This window comes from Lepisosteus platostomus, chromosome 2 (genome assembly GCF_059453375.1).
Source record: "Lepisosteus platostomus isolate fLepPlt1 chromosome 2, fLepPlt1.hap1, whole genome shotgun sequence".
NCBI lineage: Eukaryota > Metazoa > Chordata > Actinopteri > Semionotiformes > Lepisosteidae > Lepisosteus > Lepisosteus platostomus.
This window is the reverse complement of record NC_142612.1, coordinates 5,351,833-5,369,491: the sequence shown is the minus strand read 5'-3', so window position 1 is coordinate 5,369,491 and position 17,659 is coordinate 5,351,833. Positions and strand designations below refer to the sequence as shown.

General features: G+C 41.2%; 1 protein-coding gene across 2 annotated transcripts; it reads left to right on the top strand.

Moving 5' to 3' along the window:
• The first annotated feature begins 346 nt into the window (after positions 1-346).
• On the top strand, positions 347-17,579 carry LOC148675762 (oxygen-dependent coproporphyrinogen-III oxidase, mitochondrial-like). Of its 2 annotated transcripts, XM_088647016.1 has the most exons (7): positions 347-1,013; positions 3,077-3,220; positions 4,573-4,683; positions 12,150-12,291; positions 14,433-14,651; positions 15,691-15,795; positions 16,644-17,579. In XM_088647016.1, the coding sequence occupies exons 1-7, from the start codon at positions 494-496 to the stop codon at positions 16,729-16,731; spliced, it is 1,329 nt and encodes a 442-aa protein (XP_088503142.1). In that variant the 5' UTR covers positions 347-493; the 3' UTR covers positions 16,732-17,579. The 2 variants fall into 2 exon arrangements, with proteins under 2 accessions (XP_088503142.1, XP_088503153.1); XM_088647027.1 differs by lacking the exon at positions 15,691-15,795.
• The last annotated feature ends 80 nt before the right edge of the window (positions 17,580-17,659 follow it).

Sequence of the window (17,659 nt, the reverse complement as noted above, 5' to 3'; positions counted from 1 at the left end):
CAACATTAATATTGTGTAAGCAAGGCAAATAGTATATGTTTGACGATAGTTTTATACTGTAAATACGTGTTCATACCGTTGTTGCAATCATATGGGTTTATCTTATTCTCTCTCCTACGAAGACTAGAATCGAAACAGTTAACGAATGACATAATTAAACAGAACACTGTGCCATCATTAAAGTAAGACGCCTCAGACAGTTTCTCCTTTATCTTTGCATACGGCCACTTCTTATCAGCTGCACCCCGACCGCGGCGCACGGGCTTCTGGGTTTGTAGTTTAATTTCCCCAACAGGGCGCCCCAGCAAAGGGGCGAAAGGGCCCCACGGACTCCGTTTCCCATGATGCTGTGTGGTTGAAATTATCGCTGGGTCAACGCTGTTGCAACTAGTTTTGAAAAAGAAGTGGTACGCTGCGGGAATAGCAGACAGTTCATGCTGCTCTGCGGTTTGGCTTTTGGCAACCCTGCAATTTAGTGGACGTTAGAGACAGCATGTCTGCCGTGCTTTTATTTGGGGTGAATAGGACGGGCCGCTGCGCAGGAAGGCTTTTCGCGTGTTTATATAAAGGCGAGAGGGCTGCAACCTCGCATGTGAAACCAGCTGTGCCGAAGTACCCTCTCGGAACCGTGGTTTCGCCGAAGGGTTTGTCGTCTTTCAGACACGGCACGGTGAGATGGTCCTCTAGTGTGGCAGGCAGGGGCTACGGAAAGAAAGTGCTGGTGGCCGCCGGCGCCGCGGCGGTGGCCGGGCTCCTGGCCGGCGTGTGTCACTTCCAGCGGGCTGAGATGAGGTCCAAGCCCCGGGGCGACGAGGCGGAGGGCGACATTCTGGAGAGGTGCAAGGGTTTCATGTCCGCGCCGGTGACGGACGTCAGGGACCTGCAGAGGAAGAAGGACGACATGACCACGAGGATGGAAATGCTGATCATGGAAACGCAAGCCGAGTTCTGCAAAGCGCTGGCCGAGGTGGACGGCGGCGCCTTCAAGGTGGACAGGTGGCACAGGAAAGAAGGTAAGACGGGTGTTTCTCCGGCTGGAGGGGGCTCCCCGATCGCTGGGTGCTGTCTAGGTGCTCTGACGCGGGACTACGTGCAGTTCCTCATGTCAGTGAACCTATGACTTTCATCGCGATGCCGTGTCGTAACAGCCTTCCGCTAGCAGTCCTCTTAAGTGCACACCGCTAGGTGGGCGGGTGGGAATCTGAAATCTGAATGTACAGTATTGTGGGGCGCCCAGTTACAGTGTAACATTGTAACGTACAGATTTACAGCGCGTCCTGGTCCGGTCAAAACTTTGTCGCGTTACGTGTTAGTGAATTAGACACGCCGCAGAACCTTCTTTATATTAATTTTTATATTAATAAGAATAACGAACAGTTTTCAATTCAAGATGCTTTATTGCCATGACCAATTAGCAAAATCAGTGTTGCCAAAGCAAAACAAATACAATTAACATAAACCAAAAAATCTACGGACATTTACAGACATTTACAATATGTTAACATATGGAGCATTATTGGGAGACAGGCTCACTGTTCCTCAGGCTGTGACAGGAGATCACATACTGGGCTGCCAGTTCAACTGAGTTCCCTCCTCCCTCTCCCAGTAGGATTGGGACCTGTGTGGGAATTCTGGGATAAGATTAGTAAATGTAGGGAAGAATGTTTCTCTAATCCCAGAGTATCTGTCACAGTGCAGTAGGAGGTGCGCCTCTGTCTCTATTTCTCCCCGCTGGCAGTGGGAGCACAGCCTGTCCTCTCTGGGCACCCAGGTCCGCCTGTGTCACCCAGTATCTATGGCCAGGCTGTGGTCACTGATCCACTATGCACTATGCCTGAGTGGAAAGCATTAACCCATCAGTATGCTGTATCGTCTGAACGACATCAACAATCGAAACATCACAGCAGTCCTGTTCTGGTTGCACAGTAATAAACATAGAGCTTTTGAGGCTGTTGCCTTGATGTATGTTTTTTTTCACGGCTCTAGGTGCAGGTGAGCCCGCCAGCCATTATTTTAAAATGCTTCATCCGGAAACTTATGTAACAGGACGCGTTCCCTCCGTCACACAGCAGCGATGTTGACGTCTTCACGTAAATAAAGAATCAACTTTTTGGAGAACGCTGTACATCTTTTGTGAAAATAAATAGTTCACCGCTTCCACTTTCCAAAGGTTCAACTGGCTGAAAAGTTCCTGAACTTTGATCGTAGGTGTGATAAGTGCAAGCAGTGGCCTGCTACTCTCCTCCACATGTGCTGGTCTTGTCCGGCACTGAAGTAATTTTGGTAATCTATCTATGGATCTCTTTCAAAACTTTTAGATGTGCCCCTCGAGCCCTCTCCTCTTAATAGCTATCTTTGGGGTCCCTCATGATCCCATTTTATCCGATATTCAGTTCGGCACCCTGGCCTTTTCCACTTTGCTAGCGAGCCGTTTGATTTTTTTTATTTTGCTTCATTGGAGCAAACCCGTTGTACCCACTTCCACTCGCTGGATAAGGGATGTGATGCACTTTCTCCACCGTGGGGGGGGAGTTTTTCCCTCCATGGCCCCACTGCACATTTTTAATTCTGCCTGGCAGACGTCTTTAACTTTCTTTAAGAGCCCGCCGTTTGCCTCGGGCATTTGAAAGACTTTTTCTCTCTCTTTTCTCTTCTGTTCTCTCTTTCACAGCTCTGGTTTCCCTTTTCCCTTCTCCTCCCTCCCTCTTTTTATATTGATGTTGGATTTATACAGTTTGTTTAGGTGCCGAGTCTGCCATACCATGATGCGTGTTCACATTTGTTGCATGCATCATCACGCCTGTCCTGTAATATTCCTTTTCAGAGCAGAAGAATCAGAAGACTCTACTCTTTCCTTACTGTCCAGAATCGTTTTTTAAATGAATCCTGTCGTGCTGAAGCATAAAGAAATGCACCTCCGTTCATAAAATAAAGGAGATCAGGTTTACAGTTCGAAAATGCATTTACAAGCGCACATGCGGTATGTGCCGTGTTTAAGATGGCGGGTGTTCTGGACGCGTGTCCGCGCCGGGACACGAGAGTGGACGAGTCACGCGGTGGTGTTTCCTGTCCTCAGGGGGTGGCGGGGTGAGCTGTGTGCTGCAGGACGGCAGGGTGTTCGAGAAGGCCGGGGTCAACGTGTCCGTAGTGTCCGGACACCTGACGGAGGAGGCAGCCAAGCAGATGAGGAGCAGGGGGAAGGTCCTCAAAGGGAGAGATGGTAATGGCGCAATGTCGGGCACATGGTCATCGAGGCGACAGGCTTGCACACTCTGGGAGCTTGAAGGAAACTAGCCTTTTGCTTCCACTGCAAGTATGCGCATGCTTCTGTTAGGCTTTCCTGTAATTCTGCCTGTTTAGAGGAGCTCAAAATTCAGTTTCATAATGAGGGTGCCCATTGCAGGAATTTGTTGTGTAAAGTATGGAGATGTGTTACTAGTTTTACCAGAAAACAAAAAAATGAAATCAATGGGATGCGTGTCCTGTGGAGAAAGAAGATTTTCAAAAATGCACAGTAAAATAAAGTAATAAAGTGGTAATTCTTGAACATCGTCAGCTTCCTTGAAGATACTGTATTATCAAAGCTGATCAAAGCTGAAAGCAGATGTTTTTTCTGTGCTACAACGCAACACATCCAATCTTTGTATCATTTTAAAGCTTTTTGTATGACTTGTAGAGGGTCAAGTCCCATCTTCAACATCAACATCAGCAGTAGCCGTGTCCGCCTTTGCCAGTCTTGTCCTGTTTTACTGCATGTAGTGGTATGTAGGTTTCTCTAATGTAGGGCTCGTGGATTGTAAGGCATTAGGCTAACTTGTCAAATAGTTTTTTCATTAAATGTGGAAAAACTATATTACTATATTAATATCAAGTTTTGCCTGAAGTACTTCCTCCACAGGACAAATATGTGCCATCAATTTTCAGGACAATTTGAGATGGTTTTTTCACACAAAAAATGTTTTTTTTCCAATTGTTGTGTTTTATGATTTTTTTTTTTAAAGCAAGGTTTTCTTCATACTCTTTGCAGATTCCCTCATTGAGCTTTTGTGCTGTTGTGTAACTCCCGATATCTTTCACTGCCACCTAATGTTGGAAAGGGGATACTGCAGCCGCGGTTTCCCTCTGATTCACAGAAAATAAACAGCACACAGGCCTTTGATACAGGCAGGAAGGCTTCTCTAACCCACCTGTCAATCCAGCCATTCAATTTGTGAAACCCTGTAAGCTCTGGACACTCAACACCTACTGGAAGAGAGGCAGGTCAGATGTCACTGTTTCACTGGGAATCAGGAGAGACACAAGCAGAGCTGCTGTTGTGCACTACCTCTTGGGCCATCCATGTCAGTGCTACCAGGTTGGAGTGAGCACCATCATAGGTTGACACACTTGGCAGACACCCATCTTAAATGTTTGATGGTTTAGTTGTCGGCTTATTTCTGGCACCAAGACTGCACTTTTCGTTAAACTTCTCAAAGAATGTGTAATGCTGTTTGCAACCCAAAAACTGCTCATTAACATATGTCATGTTTTTTGCAAAGACCGTGATCAGCTGTATTTAATTTCACATTTCAGGAAAGCTGCCATTCTGCGCCATGGGTGTCAGCTCAGTTATCCATCCTAAAAACCCCCATATTCCTACAGTGCACTTCAACTACAGATACTTTGAAATCGAAGAGGCTGATGGTAAGTGTCCACAGATCTGGTCAGCACGATGCAGTATGGGTATGGTTTTGTTCCAACTTTACCAGGTGTTGGAGTGAGCCATCAGAAACCTTCTGTCTGTGAACTGGCAGTGCCCCAGTGCAATTTACCAGTTTCCAAGTCACTGTTTTCAGTTTAATCGGTGTATTATTTTGATAGGAAGAAGACAATGGATCACGCTGCATGAAAGCCATTGTTTGGCCAAACTGCCTTTCTGATATTCAGCATCCTTTTGGCCGTTGCTGCTTTCTGTTCTGTGTTTCTAGATTTCCTTTCCATACTGAATAGTTCTTCATGAACGTGTTCTGGTCATTTTTGGCTTTAGAAGAGAATGAGTATTGTACCACATCATGTAGTCATTGAAAAAGCATTATACAGATGCAGCCATTCAAAACGAGCAGGCGATACCGCATTATTTAGCAGTGCGCTTGATGCAGCCTACCGCGAGTTACCGTAAATTCTCGTATAGTACCTCATAATACCACGTGGTACCGCAAGTAAAATAATAGTAACCGGAATTTCCGCAAGGTGGAGCTAATAAAGCTCAACCTCTCATGTTTGAGCTGTCGCCATCAAAGTCTTTAACGAAAAGACGAATTCCTAATGCAAGAAATTGTATAGGGCTAATAAAGAAACATTATTATTATTATTATTATTATTATTATTATTATTATTAATAATAATAATAATGAAGAAATTACTAATAGTATTAATAATGAATGACCTTGGACAAGCTGTAAACTCAAATTATTGCCCTGGTCCACATTCTTTTTTTCATTGACCGTGTAATCATTCATAGCCGTTCAGGGATGCCAAATATGTAATCATAGCCACTCAGGGACGCCATAAATGTAACGTTGCCATAGCCAAAATGTAAATGTAGTGGCTCTCTGAAGGCACCAGTTCTGTAGGGTTTGGGCATTTACTGAGACAATTATTAATTGTAGCAGTAAATCACAAAGTTGATTCTTTTGATGGCTTTAGAATCCAACCATGCGACATAACTCAAACAACGCACACACACAGGTACTAATACACGAGGATACATTTATTAATACATAGAATATGCATATAAACTAACAGATCTTATCGAGAGGGTTATCAGAATACAAAAGATATATATTCAGTCAGTTACAAAGTGTTACACATATCAAGAGGACATACGTTCAGTATATCATTCATTAAGACCGTTTCATAAATGAACTTGGTTATAACTTCTACATTAGATACTCAAAACAAGTACATAACTCTTAGGAATTAAATTGATATCAACTGGTTGGGATAACAATTGAATTCTCGAGCTGTAATGCATTGAAGTTGAATACTAATCCTATCTCTGGGGATTCAGATCTCCTGCGGGCACAAAGAAACAGTTGCTGTCCAATCCGCGCTCTCTGGCTCCGTGCCAGGCTTTGCTGTGCGGCTTGCGACAGTGCGCTGCAGATGCTCACTGACCGGCTAGTTAGTGTTGGCTTTAACTAGCAAAGTTTGTGCACAGGAGAAAAGATGACTGTGGGTCCCAGCAAGTCAGGAAGAGGACCGGTTCGTTTCTGATGAAGAGCTAGTTCTGAATAGTGATTCAGCTGTCCACAGTTCCGACCTGTTCACAAGGCCTGCTGCTGGTTACTCTCTGGCAACCTCCACTCTAGACTCTTAGAACAAAGGAAAGTTCTGGCACTCGGACACACTGGCCGTTCCGTGGTTGTCCGGGCTGAGTCTCAGGATGGTCAGGAGGCGCGCTGCGAGAATGTCCTGCCCTTGGGAGCCTTCTGCTCCTGGGCCGTCCTGCCCTGGAATTCTCCTTTGAATTCCCTTTAGAAAAGTCCACAGAATTCTACTGAATCCCTGAATCTCTGTGTTGCCTGTTTTTACTTGGAGGAACTTCAGCTCGTTGATTGGCTGAAAGTTCCATGGGCATCAGAGTCCCACGTGGGTTACTCGGCCCTACCAGTCCCTGATTGGTTGATCAAGGTGAGATATGAGTCACTTACTCCTGACACTTAGGAATGCAGTCCAGATGTCCATCTGGCACTCCCTAGATAGATAGGCGCCAATGGATGACCATTGATCATGATAGCCAGGCTTAGCTAAGTGCATCCCCCTTTGGGAGCTGTCCTTATCAAAGGAACCTTAAATCAGCCTGCATGAATAGTTTCTCTGTGGCTGCACCACAGAGATGAACAGAGAAATGAGGCCTAATTTGGGAAAGCTCAGAAACACTTAATTCTGCCTTATTAATAAGCCTCGCCACTACAACCGTCTTTGTAAAAGTAACACCACAGCATTTCGCAATCACGCATTTGTTTCCAATCATGCAAAGTACAGTAATTTTTGAGAATCTCTGATTCACCATGCCTTTCACATGCTCATAAAAGAGATTGATTTAGGAACATAAACATATTACTGTATGCAAACTGTACTGTATACAGTATGTATATGTATATTTAATCTCTTTACTGTGCCCATTTTAGTATTGAATATTTATATGGAATTTTACCACTGAAGGGAAATCTTAATAGCTGAACATAAAAAGAATAGGAGCATACTGTAACGCGTGTGAAGGCCATAAACGATATTAATTTTGGAACTTAAACATACAGTATATGGCTGGTCTCGGTACTTTAAAGAAAAAATACACACCAGTATTCCATTTCTCCCTAAACATTTTAAGCATCGAAGTCTTTAATTAACGTGATACCGGAGTCAACAAGCATACTTTTAGAATTTGATTAAAAGGGAATATAATATGGAATCGCATATCTAAAGAAATTAATAACGATTTAATTATATTCATGTACCGCAACACAAGAATAGTACACGCTGTACAATGTCTGTTGATACCGTTTCTGTAGGGCTATTTCAACACTCATCATGTGACCTTGCCAGTGGCGCTGTGGGCTAGGTTCCCGACTTATACATCATACGTTGGGTGTTCGAGTCCACCCGGAGCCATGACGTTTTTTTTTTAACAAACATTTCTTTGAAAAAATAAAATAGAGTTAGTGTTAGGGTTACTGTCAAACTAAATCAACAGTTGATTTAAGGACGATCTGTCAAAGTGCAATGAAATACAATATCTTTGTCTTCTGCGTAATAATGTTCACCTCTCTGTCCAGCAAATTAACAATAGTAATAATAATGAACTTTATTGTATATAGCGCCTTTAAAGGTGGCTCCTCAAAGCGCTTTACAGGATAAAAACAATAACAACTATACTGTTAGGCTGGGCAAACGATTTTTAATTTTTTTTAAAAGAAATAAAAAATGAGATATAATGATGTGTTCCTGCTTAGACATTAACGAAGAGCATAACGAAGGTCATAAAGGTCATAAACGATATTAATTTTGGAACATCAACATATTATGGAAACTGTATGCTGCTGTTATTGGTATTTTAAAGAAAAAATACTGTAAAATCCTGGGTTCGGTACAATGTTTCAGGCACTCATGTGAAGGACAACAGAGCTTTCACTGGCCGATGATCAAACTTTATTGATAAAACAAAAACAATCCGACCAAACCAGAAAAAGACAAAAAGACTAACGGACACAGCGCGAGCCTGCATTCTCTCCTCCACCATCCACACCACACTTTTCCCTGGGTCAGAGATGAAATAAAACTTCACTTGCACCAAACAAATTACCACACACTGAATACTGAACATGTTAACCCAAATATGTCTCACAATACTTTTATGGTACATTACTTTGCTAAAATGTATTTAAAAATAAAAACGATTACAAACGCCAGCAGAGAGAGAGAGACACACACAGTTCTTCATTGTCAAAAAGTAATAGTTTTTTACTTTGTCAGCACCCAGACAAACCTAGCCTAGCTAGGTCGGGAACCTAGCCCACAGCTCCACTGGCAAGGTCACATGATGAGTGTTGAAATAGCCCTACAGAAACGGTATCAACAGACATTGTACAGCGTGTACTATTCTTGTGTTGCGGTACATGAATATAATTATATCGTTATTAATTTCTTTAGATACGCGATTCCATGTTATATTCCCTTTTAATCAAATTCTAAAAGTATGCTTGTTGACTCCGTATCACGTTAGTTAAAGACTTTGATGCTTAAAATGTTTAGGGAGAAATGGAATACTGGTGTGTATTTTTTCTTTAAAGTACCGAGACCAGCCATATACTGTATGTTTATGTTCCAAAATTAATATCGTTTATGGCCTTCACACGCGTTACAGTATGCTCCTATTCTTTTTATGCTCAGCTACTAAGATTTCCCTTCAGCGGTAAAATTCCATATAAATATTCAATACTAAAACAGGCACAGTAAAGACATTTAAATCTTTCTATGACCAACCAATGCACCACGAGTGCCCCTGTCGGTCAACCAATCATGTACCGCGGTATTTTGCATCATTGCGCGTCACGATGCGCGATGACGTAGCCAGTTACCCCCGGTACGTGCCTGTGAATGGCTGCATCTGTAGTTCAGCAACGATTTACATTGTATGCATTTTCTTTATGATTGGAATAGATCTATTTCACCTGAGTGAGGCCCTCAACAGTTTTACAGCTGCTGTTTGTATCACACCAGCACATTTTGTGAACTGCATCTGGTCTTGCCTGATGTTCTTATCTGAAAGGAAGGGTAGAACTGTTTATCAGATCTGTTTTGATCAGTGCCAGAAAAGAACCCCGCTAGGAAATGGGCTCTGGTTTGCGTTTTGTTGATTTGTTGGCAGATCCTTCCAAGGGGGTAGTGTGTTCAGGAGGACAGATGTGAACGAAGACCCTATTTTTCTTTCAGGAAAGTAATCTGAAATCCTAAGATTACTTAAGAAATCTGCATCCTTCAGCAGTTCTACTTTCTCTGTTACTATTACATTGAACTTAACAGCTGGTCCTGTTTCGCCAGAGACGGGTATAAAACCTGCTGTACTTCTGCCCCTGACATGGGAGCAATCAGTATCGTGGTTTGATTATACATATTTCTTTAGCCTCAGGACCTGTAGCTAGTTCGTTTTGTACACTTCTTTGAAAATTGCTAGTTTCGCCTCAGGACCTGTAACAAGTTTTGCTTTTGCACTTTGTTGAATCTTGGTACTGTAGTGTCGCCTCTGAACCAGTAGATGGATTACACTGCTTGTGTATGTTACACCGCCTGAGGTTTCACAATGAGACTTAACTGGTCAAGCCCTGGTTTTGGATTAGACCCCCTTCCTTTTGAGTTCAGCTTTTTTACAGTGAAAGTGGTTCACTGAGAGCTGAAGCAATTTTCTCTAATATTCTCCCGATGAGTGTGAACCCTGATTTATTGCTCTGTCTCTAGAGTGTTTCTATACTGCTGTCTAGCATTCTATCCCAGTATCTGCACCCTAGATCTTGTTTCTTTGTTAAGGTGCTCTATTTAGCCTATTTAATATTCATTCAAATCTGTGGTTATAGTGAAATGTTTTTCTTTATTATATGTCCCTCCAGTCTGGGTTTGCCAGTTTTAAGACTTGGCTGCCCAGCAACATGTCTACTTGAGGTAGAGATAGGTTGCATGCAATCATGTAGAAATTTCTTATTTCCTCACATACTGAAGTCAAACAGCACTATGTTCATGTTTTCCAACAGTAATGTAAAACAATTGCCAATGATATCTTGCACATAAATCTAAAGTGTTTGAGGAAATTATATGTAAGGAAATAATGAGATTACCGAAAACTCAAGAGAGTTAGATGAGATAATCTCCTCTGTAGGGCTCAATCAGACATTTGGGACCTCCTAGGAATTGTCAGACGGTTACGTTTTTTAATCTCTAACTAACTACTTCTCAGCTGTAGCATTTGAGCAGGTGGGTGACTGAATGTCTTTAGTGGCAGAGCAACTCAGGTGCTTGAAATTTCTTTCTTGTAATGTTCAGTAAATTCTAAATCGCAAACCAGCCCAAACATGAATCTATCAGTCTTTAAAAAAAAGTTTATAAAGTAAGAGAGAAAAACAAAGTATTTTCTTTCGCTGTAGTTGTTACCTAATGACCAGTCAGACAGTATGTCTGCTGAATGATGTGATTTCCCTTTTTCTGAACTCATTCAGTAGTAAAGCAAAAACGTCAAAGAATGAATTGCTTCCGTTTTTTCCTATTTCCAAGAACTACTAGGAGTTGGCATTTTCTGTAGATCTGTGGTAACTTGGGTGTAACTATTTAAACAGATATGTAATGAAGTAATTTCAAGTATGTCACCAGTAAGATTTATAATTAACTACCTAAGGCAGTCATGTAACCTGAAATACAGAATGGGCAACTGATATTATTGCGATTGGCTGACCTAGGTACGCAGTACTCTAGATTTATTTATAAAGTATTGTTGAAACTCGAAAAACATGAACATATTGTTGTTTGTCTTCAGTATGTGAGAAAATCGGAGAACCCACTAGTTTAAAGTGTCTCAGGCTCTTGGCCTCCCTCAGTCCAGATAATTAGTTTAACCTTATTAAAAAAGGGATAAAATAGAAGTTAGAATGTCATTAAGCTCTTCGATCATGTGAACAGCATGAGGTAAAAGCCTTGTAATCCAAAGCAGTAGGCTGTCATTGGTATCTTTTGAAGTGAAATAATCAATCTTATTTGTGCAAAATGAAATTTGACAGCTTGTTTGCAGGTGAGATAGTGATTAAGACAAAATATCTTAATTTTCACAGTCTATGAAATTCCTATTATGTAGTAAATAAGATTTGATTTTTTTTCCAGTTTTTCTAGAGGAAGCATTGTTACCATGAGGTGTTTTATGAACATGACCGCATTAACAAAACATTCAAAAGTATTTACAATACAGAGTAATTTTAATAATTGTATAAATGAAAAATGAGCTAAATATTGTTTATTAAGACTTTGACACACGAAGAATCTGACAAAATGTGGCTGGCAAATTCCTGCTTAAATTGACAATTCAAATAAGAAAAAAACAGTTTATTCTCAAGCAAAGCAGAATAAGATGTGGGAGTTACTGCGTATTTCTCTTTTTAGGTTAAGTTGAAACTGAAAAGAATGTAAAACTGTGTTTTGTGTATAACTACAATCGAAAAATACTTTAGGAGTTAGTGGATGTAAGTGGAATGAAATTAAATTCAATTCTGACTGTTTTGAGTGACCGATATTCAGTTTATTTTAACTTCCAGAAGCCCTAAAGCTTTCAGTCTAAGGTCCCAACTAAATGACAATGAAAGATCCATCATTCCTGTTTAGAAGACTAATCCTGGTGCCCTGGCTAAATTCCACTCTCTGTACTTTGTGATGAAAGCCTTCATAAAAATGCCAGCAATTACAAAAACTAATTTTAATATTTGAATATTTTTTGATCTTAAGAAGTGAAATGAAGTCAACATGTGTTACATCAGGATGTATTTCTCGTATTAAAGTATTAAGTTCGGGGGAAGCTCCGGATTCACGCTCTCCTGAACAGTTGTTGATTATTGTGCTGCTGCTTTATCTCTCAGGCACGAAGCAGTGGTGGTTTGGAGGCGGCACTGACCTGACGCCTGTGTATCTTGACAAGGAAGATGCAGTACATTTTCACAACACCCTGAAGGAGGCCTGTGACAAACACAACTCAAAGCACTATCCAGACTTCAAGAAATGGTATACAAAGCTAGATGTGAATACTTTTTTCCTTTGTGTAGTCCTGTCTTCTCATGAGGTCCAAAGCATTTTAGAAATGCTTTTGTTTCCAAAACATCAATGAGTGAGTGAGCATTTACCAGAAAACTGGCACTAAGTAAGACAAACCTAAACTTTTTTTGTGCTATTGCTTTAAGTAGTTGGAGATTTTTGTATCCTTATTTCTGAAACATGTATTAGAGCACATCAAACTTAATGGTCCCTTGAAATTGCATTAAATGATCAAATCAAACAATTCATTTTTGGCACAGACTATTTGTGACCTGTCAATCTTGAGTGAACTAAAAGACAAATGTGATTTAGTCCTGTATACATAGTATTTCAGATATGCAATACACAAATAAACTACATATAATTATATAAATTAAATAAACTACATATAATTAGTTTAGTGAAGGTGCTGTGATACAAATGAAGGTGTATTTGTTCATTGTTATGAAAATCAAAGGGGATTGAATAGTTTTGTGTCCCTACGTGAGAGATTAAAATATAACTTATTGGCTGAAACATTGAATATGTTGCAACCTTTTCTAACATTTCTTTATGTTTTGATTAATGGTTTTTTATGTTTTCAGGGAAGGACCTGTCATTTTCTATTTAAAGCAATTACATATGAGCATTTCTTTACAGGAAGGAAAAGTATTTTGAAAGACTGAAACATTAACATACTAACGTGAAAGGTTAGATTTAGTCAGTTAGATTTCAGGTTTGAATATGTATTTCTCAGTCTCAGTGTAGGGATGATGTGGCTCCTCATGTTAAGATTGAGTAACTATTCCATGTAGCCCCATACTCAATTGAGGCAGAGGTTGCAAAATAATGGTGATGTTGCAATGCTGAGCTCAGGGCAGTGAACACTGGGTGGGTGAAGCTGGATATCAGAACTGTTGAACCTTCCCCGCTCGTTGTACCTTATCAGTCAGTACAATAGCAGTTCCCATGTGCAGTGTGTTGTTGACCTTAAATTAATTTGAGTTCACTCTGGGCTGTTTAAAACATATAGGTGTGTACATTTGTGGCGCAGTTCCTAGAGATCGAGGGTGGTTAAGTGTGCTCTCTTAATTCTGTTGGGGCTTTTCACCAGCAGACTGTTAGACTGATACGAGGTGATGGCACAGTGTGGGCTGGCTGGGCTCCTTTGGGTGTGACCCTGAAGCCTGTATCTGACTGATAAAGTGGAAAATTAGAGTTTTTTGTAAGATAACCTTTATGTTTTGTCTGTACAGTTTTTGGGGGTAGAAAGCCTACAGCCAGAAAGTAGCTGATCGACTATTGTGTCTTGGATGGTGTGGAGTGTCATTCTATCTGTTACAGCCAAGAACAACTAGTGGTTAAATAAAGCTTAGAATCATTTTCAGACTGAAGGTCAGTGCATTTGTAGTGAAAATGTGTCCAGTTGTGTCATGAGCCTGCAGAGATCAAGAGGGACTTAATTGTCCGTAATGGCAAAACTGCCTTCACTGAAGTGGAATATAAAGGGTGAAAGTGTTCTTAAGTACTGTATTCCATCTCATTTAGTAGTTTTATTGATGGTATATCAACAGAAAAGTGAGACTTCTCACTTTCTATTCTACTTTCTCATTCTATTCTAATTTAAAACACTAAAAATAAGATAAATATGAATCATTTTCTTATTTGTAATAGATAAAATATTTTTTTTCTTAATATTTCAAAGCCATTTTATTAGAGGCATTTAAAAAAAAATGAATCGTAAAACCTTTCCTCTTTCAATGGAGAAGGCTACCTACAACATAATAACTACTGTCATGGTTTGATAGAGGACAGTCAGCTGTCCTGCAACTTCAGTAAATGAATCGCATGTCTTGATGTGACAGGTTATACAGTAGAAGGTGGAGAAGGTCGTAGAAGTATGAATTATGTGATCTGTTCCCTGAAAAGTAATCTTATCTCCCTTTTCACAATGTATTATTCCGATGAAACTAGGGTTTACTCAAAACAACACGTTCCTGGACGCACCTTCACAGTGATCTATTTCCACATTCATCCAGCCTCATTGTGTAACTGCTGTCAGATATTACAGCTTTAATGATGAATGAGGCTTCAGAGCTGGTTTTTGGACATTCCTTTGCCTTGTGCTGCAGGTGTGACGAATACTTCTTCATCAAGCACCGGGGGGAGACGAGAGGGATCGGGGGGATCTTCTTTGATGACCTGGACTCCCCCTCCCAGGAGGAGGTGTTTACCTTCGTGAGGAGCTGTGCGAAGACCGTGGTGCCCTGCTACCTGCCCATCGTGCGGAAGCACCTGGGCGATACCTTCACCCCGGAGGAGAAGGGCTGGCAGCAGGTGCGCCGAGGCAGGTGAGAGGCCGGGGGAGGAGAGCAGCAGGCCGAGAACACAGCTGCTCCAGCCTCTCGCGCGCTTTTGCAGTTCTGAGCCCTGCAGTCTTCACTTCTGTTCCGTTGGTTCTGCTTGGTATTTGCACACGTGACATCGTTCTCTTGCATCTGGAGTAACTTGGCTGGTTGTGAAAGTCCCATCCGAAGACCCATAAAGCCAAGCAAGGCAGCTGGTAGTGAGGCAGTGAGCCAGGTTATGATGACTCATTCTTCAACTAGGGAAGTCATTACATTATTTGGAATAGCTGAAATAGTTCCCTTCGTGTTTGTACTTTGCATAGTTTAACAGTAATAGGTCAGTAATAGCAACATCTGACAGCTGTTTTTCTAACATCTAAGCATTGTCACGATAGGCCCTTTTGGGGGAAAACTTCCTTTTTCTCGGTACTTCAGTCGTTTCATTTTCTCCTAGTAACTGTAAACTTAAAAAGAAGATGTTCCCCGAAACTCATAGTATTTTCACAGCATTTGGAATAATTGAAATATTACACTTGACATGTCTGCTTTGCATAATTCATCAGTAATAGGAAAGTAAAAACAACATCTGACAACTCTTTCTTGTCTAACATGCAAATCTTCTCCTGAAATGTCCTTTAATCAGTGCTTCACCTTCTCACTTTTTTCCTCTAAAGTGTAAATTAAAAAAAAAACAATTTCCCTCGAACCCTTTTCCACATGAACAAGTGACCACACTTGTGTGTTTTCTGCTGGCGTCTGGACGTCTACATGGCCCTGCCTGCACTGAAGTGCCCCAAGTCATTCTGCTGCAAAGGTGGCGTTGTAGAAAAAACAAATGTAAAGGTTTTGGGAGTGTGGAATAAGCCCATCCAGGCATCTTGTTTAACCACACAGCATTACAGGGCTTCTGGAAAAGGCAGGGTGAGACTAATTGAACTGATTAGCTGTTAACTACCAAATGAGTTATTATGGGCATCATGCCCATTTGTCATTCTAGCTTTCTTCTGAATGAATGATAACCAAATTGGATTATTTTTTGCAGGTATGTGGAGTTTAACCTTGTCTATGACAGAGGAGTAAAGTTTGGTCTAGCAACCCCTGGCTCCAGAATAGAGAGCATCCTCATGTCTCTGCCGCTGACTGCCAGGTGAGGAGAAGCTATATGCAGGCACTTGCCTGCATATCATATTGATAGTGTGTCAGTTCAGCTGTGAATGTAGGGTTGATGTGACCGGAATTTAAATACTGTAGTTGAGATCTTGTGAATGTAATTACTGCAGTTAGTCTTACTACTATTGTTATGTGAAAGGCTTTGAAATTAAGATGAAAGAGTAAGGAAGAGACAGGACAATTGTAAGATTCTCAGCTAGACTTGATTAAGTCTGCACAGCAATGCATTACGTGCTTAATCATTTTGTACAATTTTGGTGGCCCAGAAGTGTGTTAATCACAACAAAATAAATGCCCAGGGCCTTCTTGTCTGTACAAGAGCATAAGGTTCTGAAGGAGAGGGGGCCATGTGGAACATCCAGCTTGTTCCATGGCTGTAGTTGATTGGTCTTACTGGTAAGAGAGGATGCGTTCTATTGAGAAAGCGGAGCTTCCCTGTGGCGCGGACTGGTCACCTTGTCCGAGGGCAGGTTGAGCTACGTGATCTCTGTGACCGGGAGGGCCCATGCAGTGGGATACTGCTCAGGGCAGGCTGGCATTAATCAATCAGGGCTCTTCCAGCTCTCTGCAGCACAGCAGCACCTGTCTGCTACTTCGCTCTGCCCTGTGCGCTGTCCCATGAAAAGCAAATATTGGCTACACCAAATCAGGCTGGCAGAACAAAAGCAATTGCCCGTTTTAGACTAAAACAAAAAGGAAAGAAAGAGATTAATTTATAATATTTATCGGGGTTTGTTGGAATCCTTTAACAATCTCGTTGTATCCTGAGGAATATACTCGTCTGTGACTGTCTGCTGAACATTGCTCTTCTTTCTTTCCCCACAGGTGGGAGTATATGCATGAGCCTCGTAAGGGCACCAGGGAAGCAGAAATGCTGGATGTGCTGCGGAATCCGAAGAACTGGGTCCACTGATCGGAGGGAGACGGAAAATTTCCCAGGCTCCTCTGCCTCCCTTGTAAAACTGCTGTCCCCCGATATTCCCAAAGATCTTTTGGAACAGCAATCTTTTACGTGACAGGAGTGAGAGTCAAGCAGCAACATGGCTGGAGAAGACCTAGGCCAAGAAAAACTATACTAATCGTTTAGAACTATTTTTATAATTATGTGTACAAGATTATACTTTTATTAAGCCTTTGATAACAGTAAGCTGTGCAATGTGAAAGACTAACTGCCTGTGCCTGTTTGGAGAGCTGTGTGACGGAATGTTGCCACGCCTGGCTATAGTCTGTGTCCCGTCCTTCATGTTGTATGTGGTTTTCTTCTGCTGGTGTTACTTTGGGCTCCGGAATGAAGATAAACAAGTTTAACTTTAGCACAGCGGAGTCTAAAAGCTGACGACAAACTACACGAGTGTAAGAGAACAGCAGTATGGAAGTCATTTGCCTAATGTTTTTTACAAAGAAAGGAAATTTAATTTTGATAGCTGTCTGATTGGTGCAAACAATGCCAAATGTGTGAGCAAAATAAAATTATGCAATATTTCAGGTTAGTTATTTATTTGCTTTTATTCTTTACCAGTCTTTTTCAGCCAAGTTTTTCTTTTTGGGGGGATAGTTTTGGGAAGTACCATGTGATCTCTTTAAATCTCTGTATGTGTTGTCTTCGGTGTGCCTTAACTAGAATGTAAAACCTTAAATGTTTTGTTAACTGCCTGTCTCCTAGAAACATTTTCTTTCATTTTTCTCTCCTGTGTTATCAGATTTTAAACTGTGATTTAGTACATACAGTAAACACCATTAAAACATCACTTTTTCAATTAAGTTGGCTGGTAGACTGGTATTTTCATTGTAAGTGGAATATTACTGTATGTGCAGTTACTATTTAGTATAATTCTGAGAAA

Coding starts and splice junctions, on each gene's coding strand:
- LOC148675762 (XM_088647016.1), top strand. CDS start 494: ATGTCTGCCGTGCTTTTATTTGGGGTGAATAGGACGGGCCGCTGCGCA. Junction 3,221..4,572: donor GGTCCTCAAAGGGAGAGATG/GTAATGGCGCAA, acceptor TTCACATTTCAG/GAAAGCTGCCATTCTGCGCC. Junction 15,796..16,643: donor TCTCTGCCGCTGACTGCCAG/GTGAGGAGAAGC, acceptor CTTTCCCCACAG/GTGGGAGTATATGCATGAGC.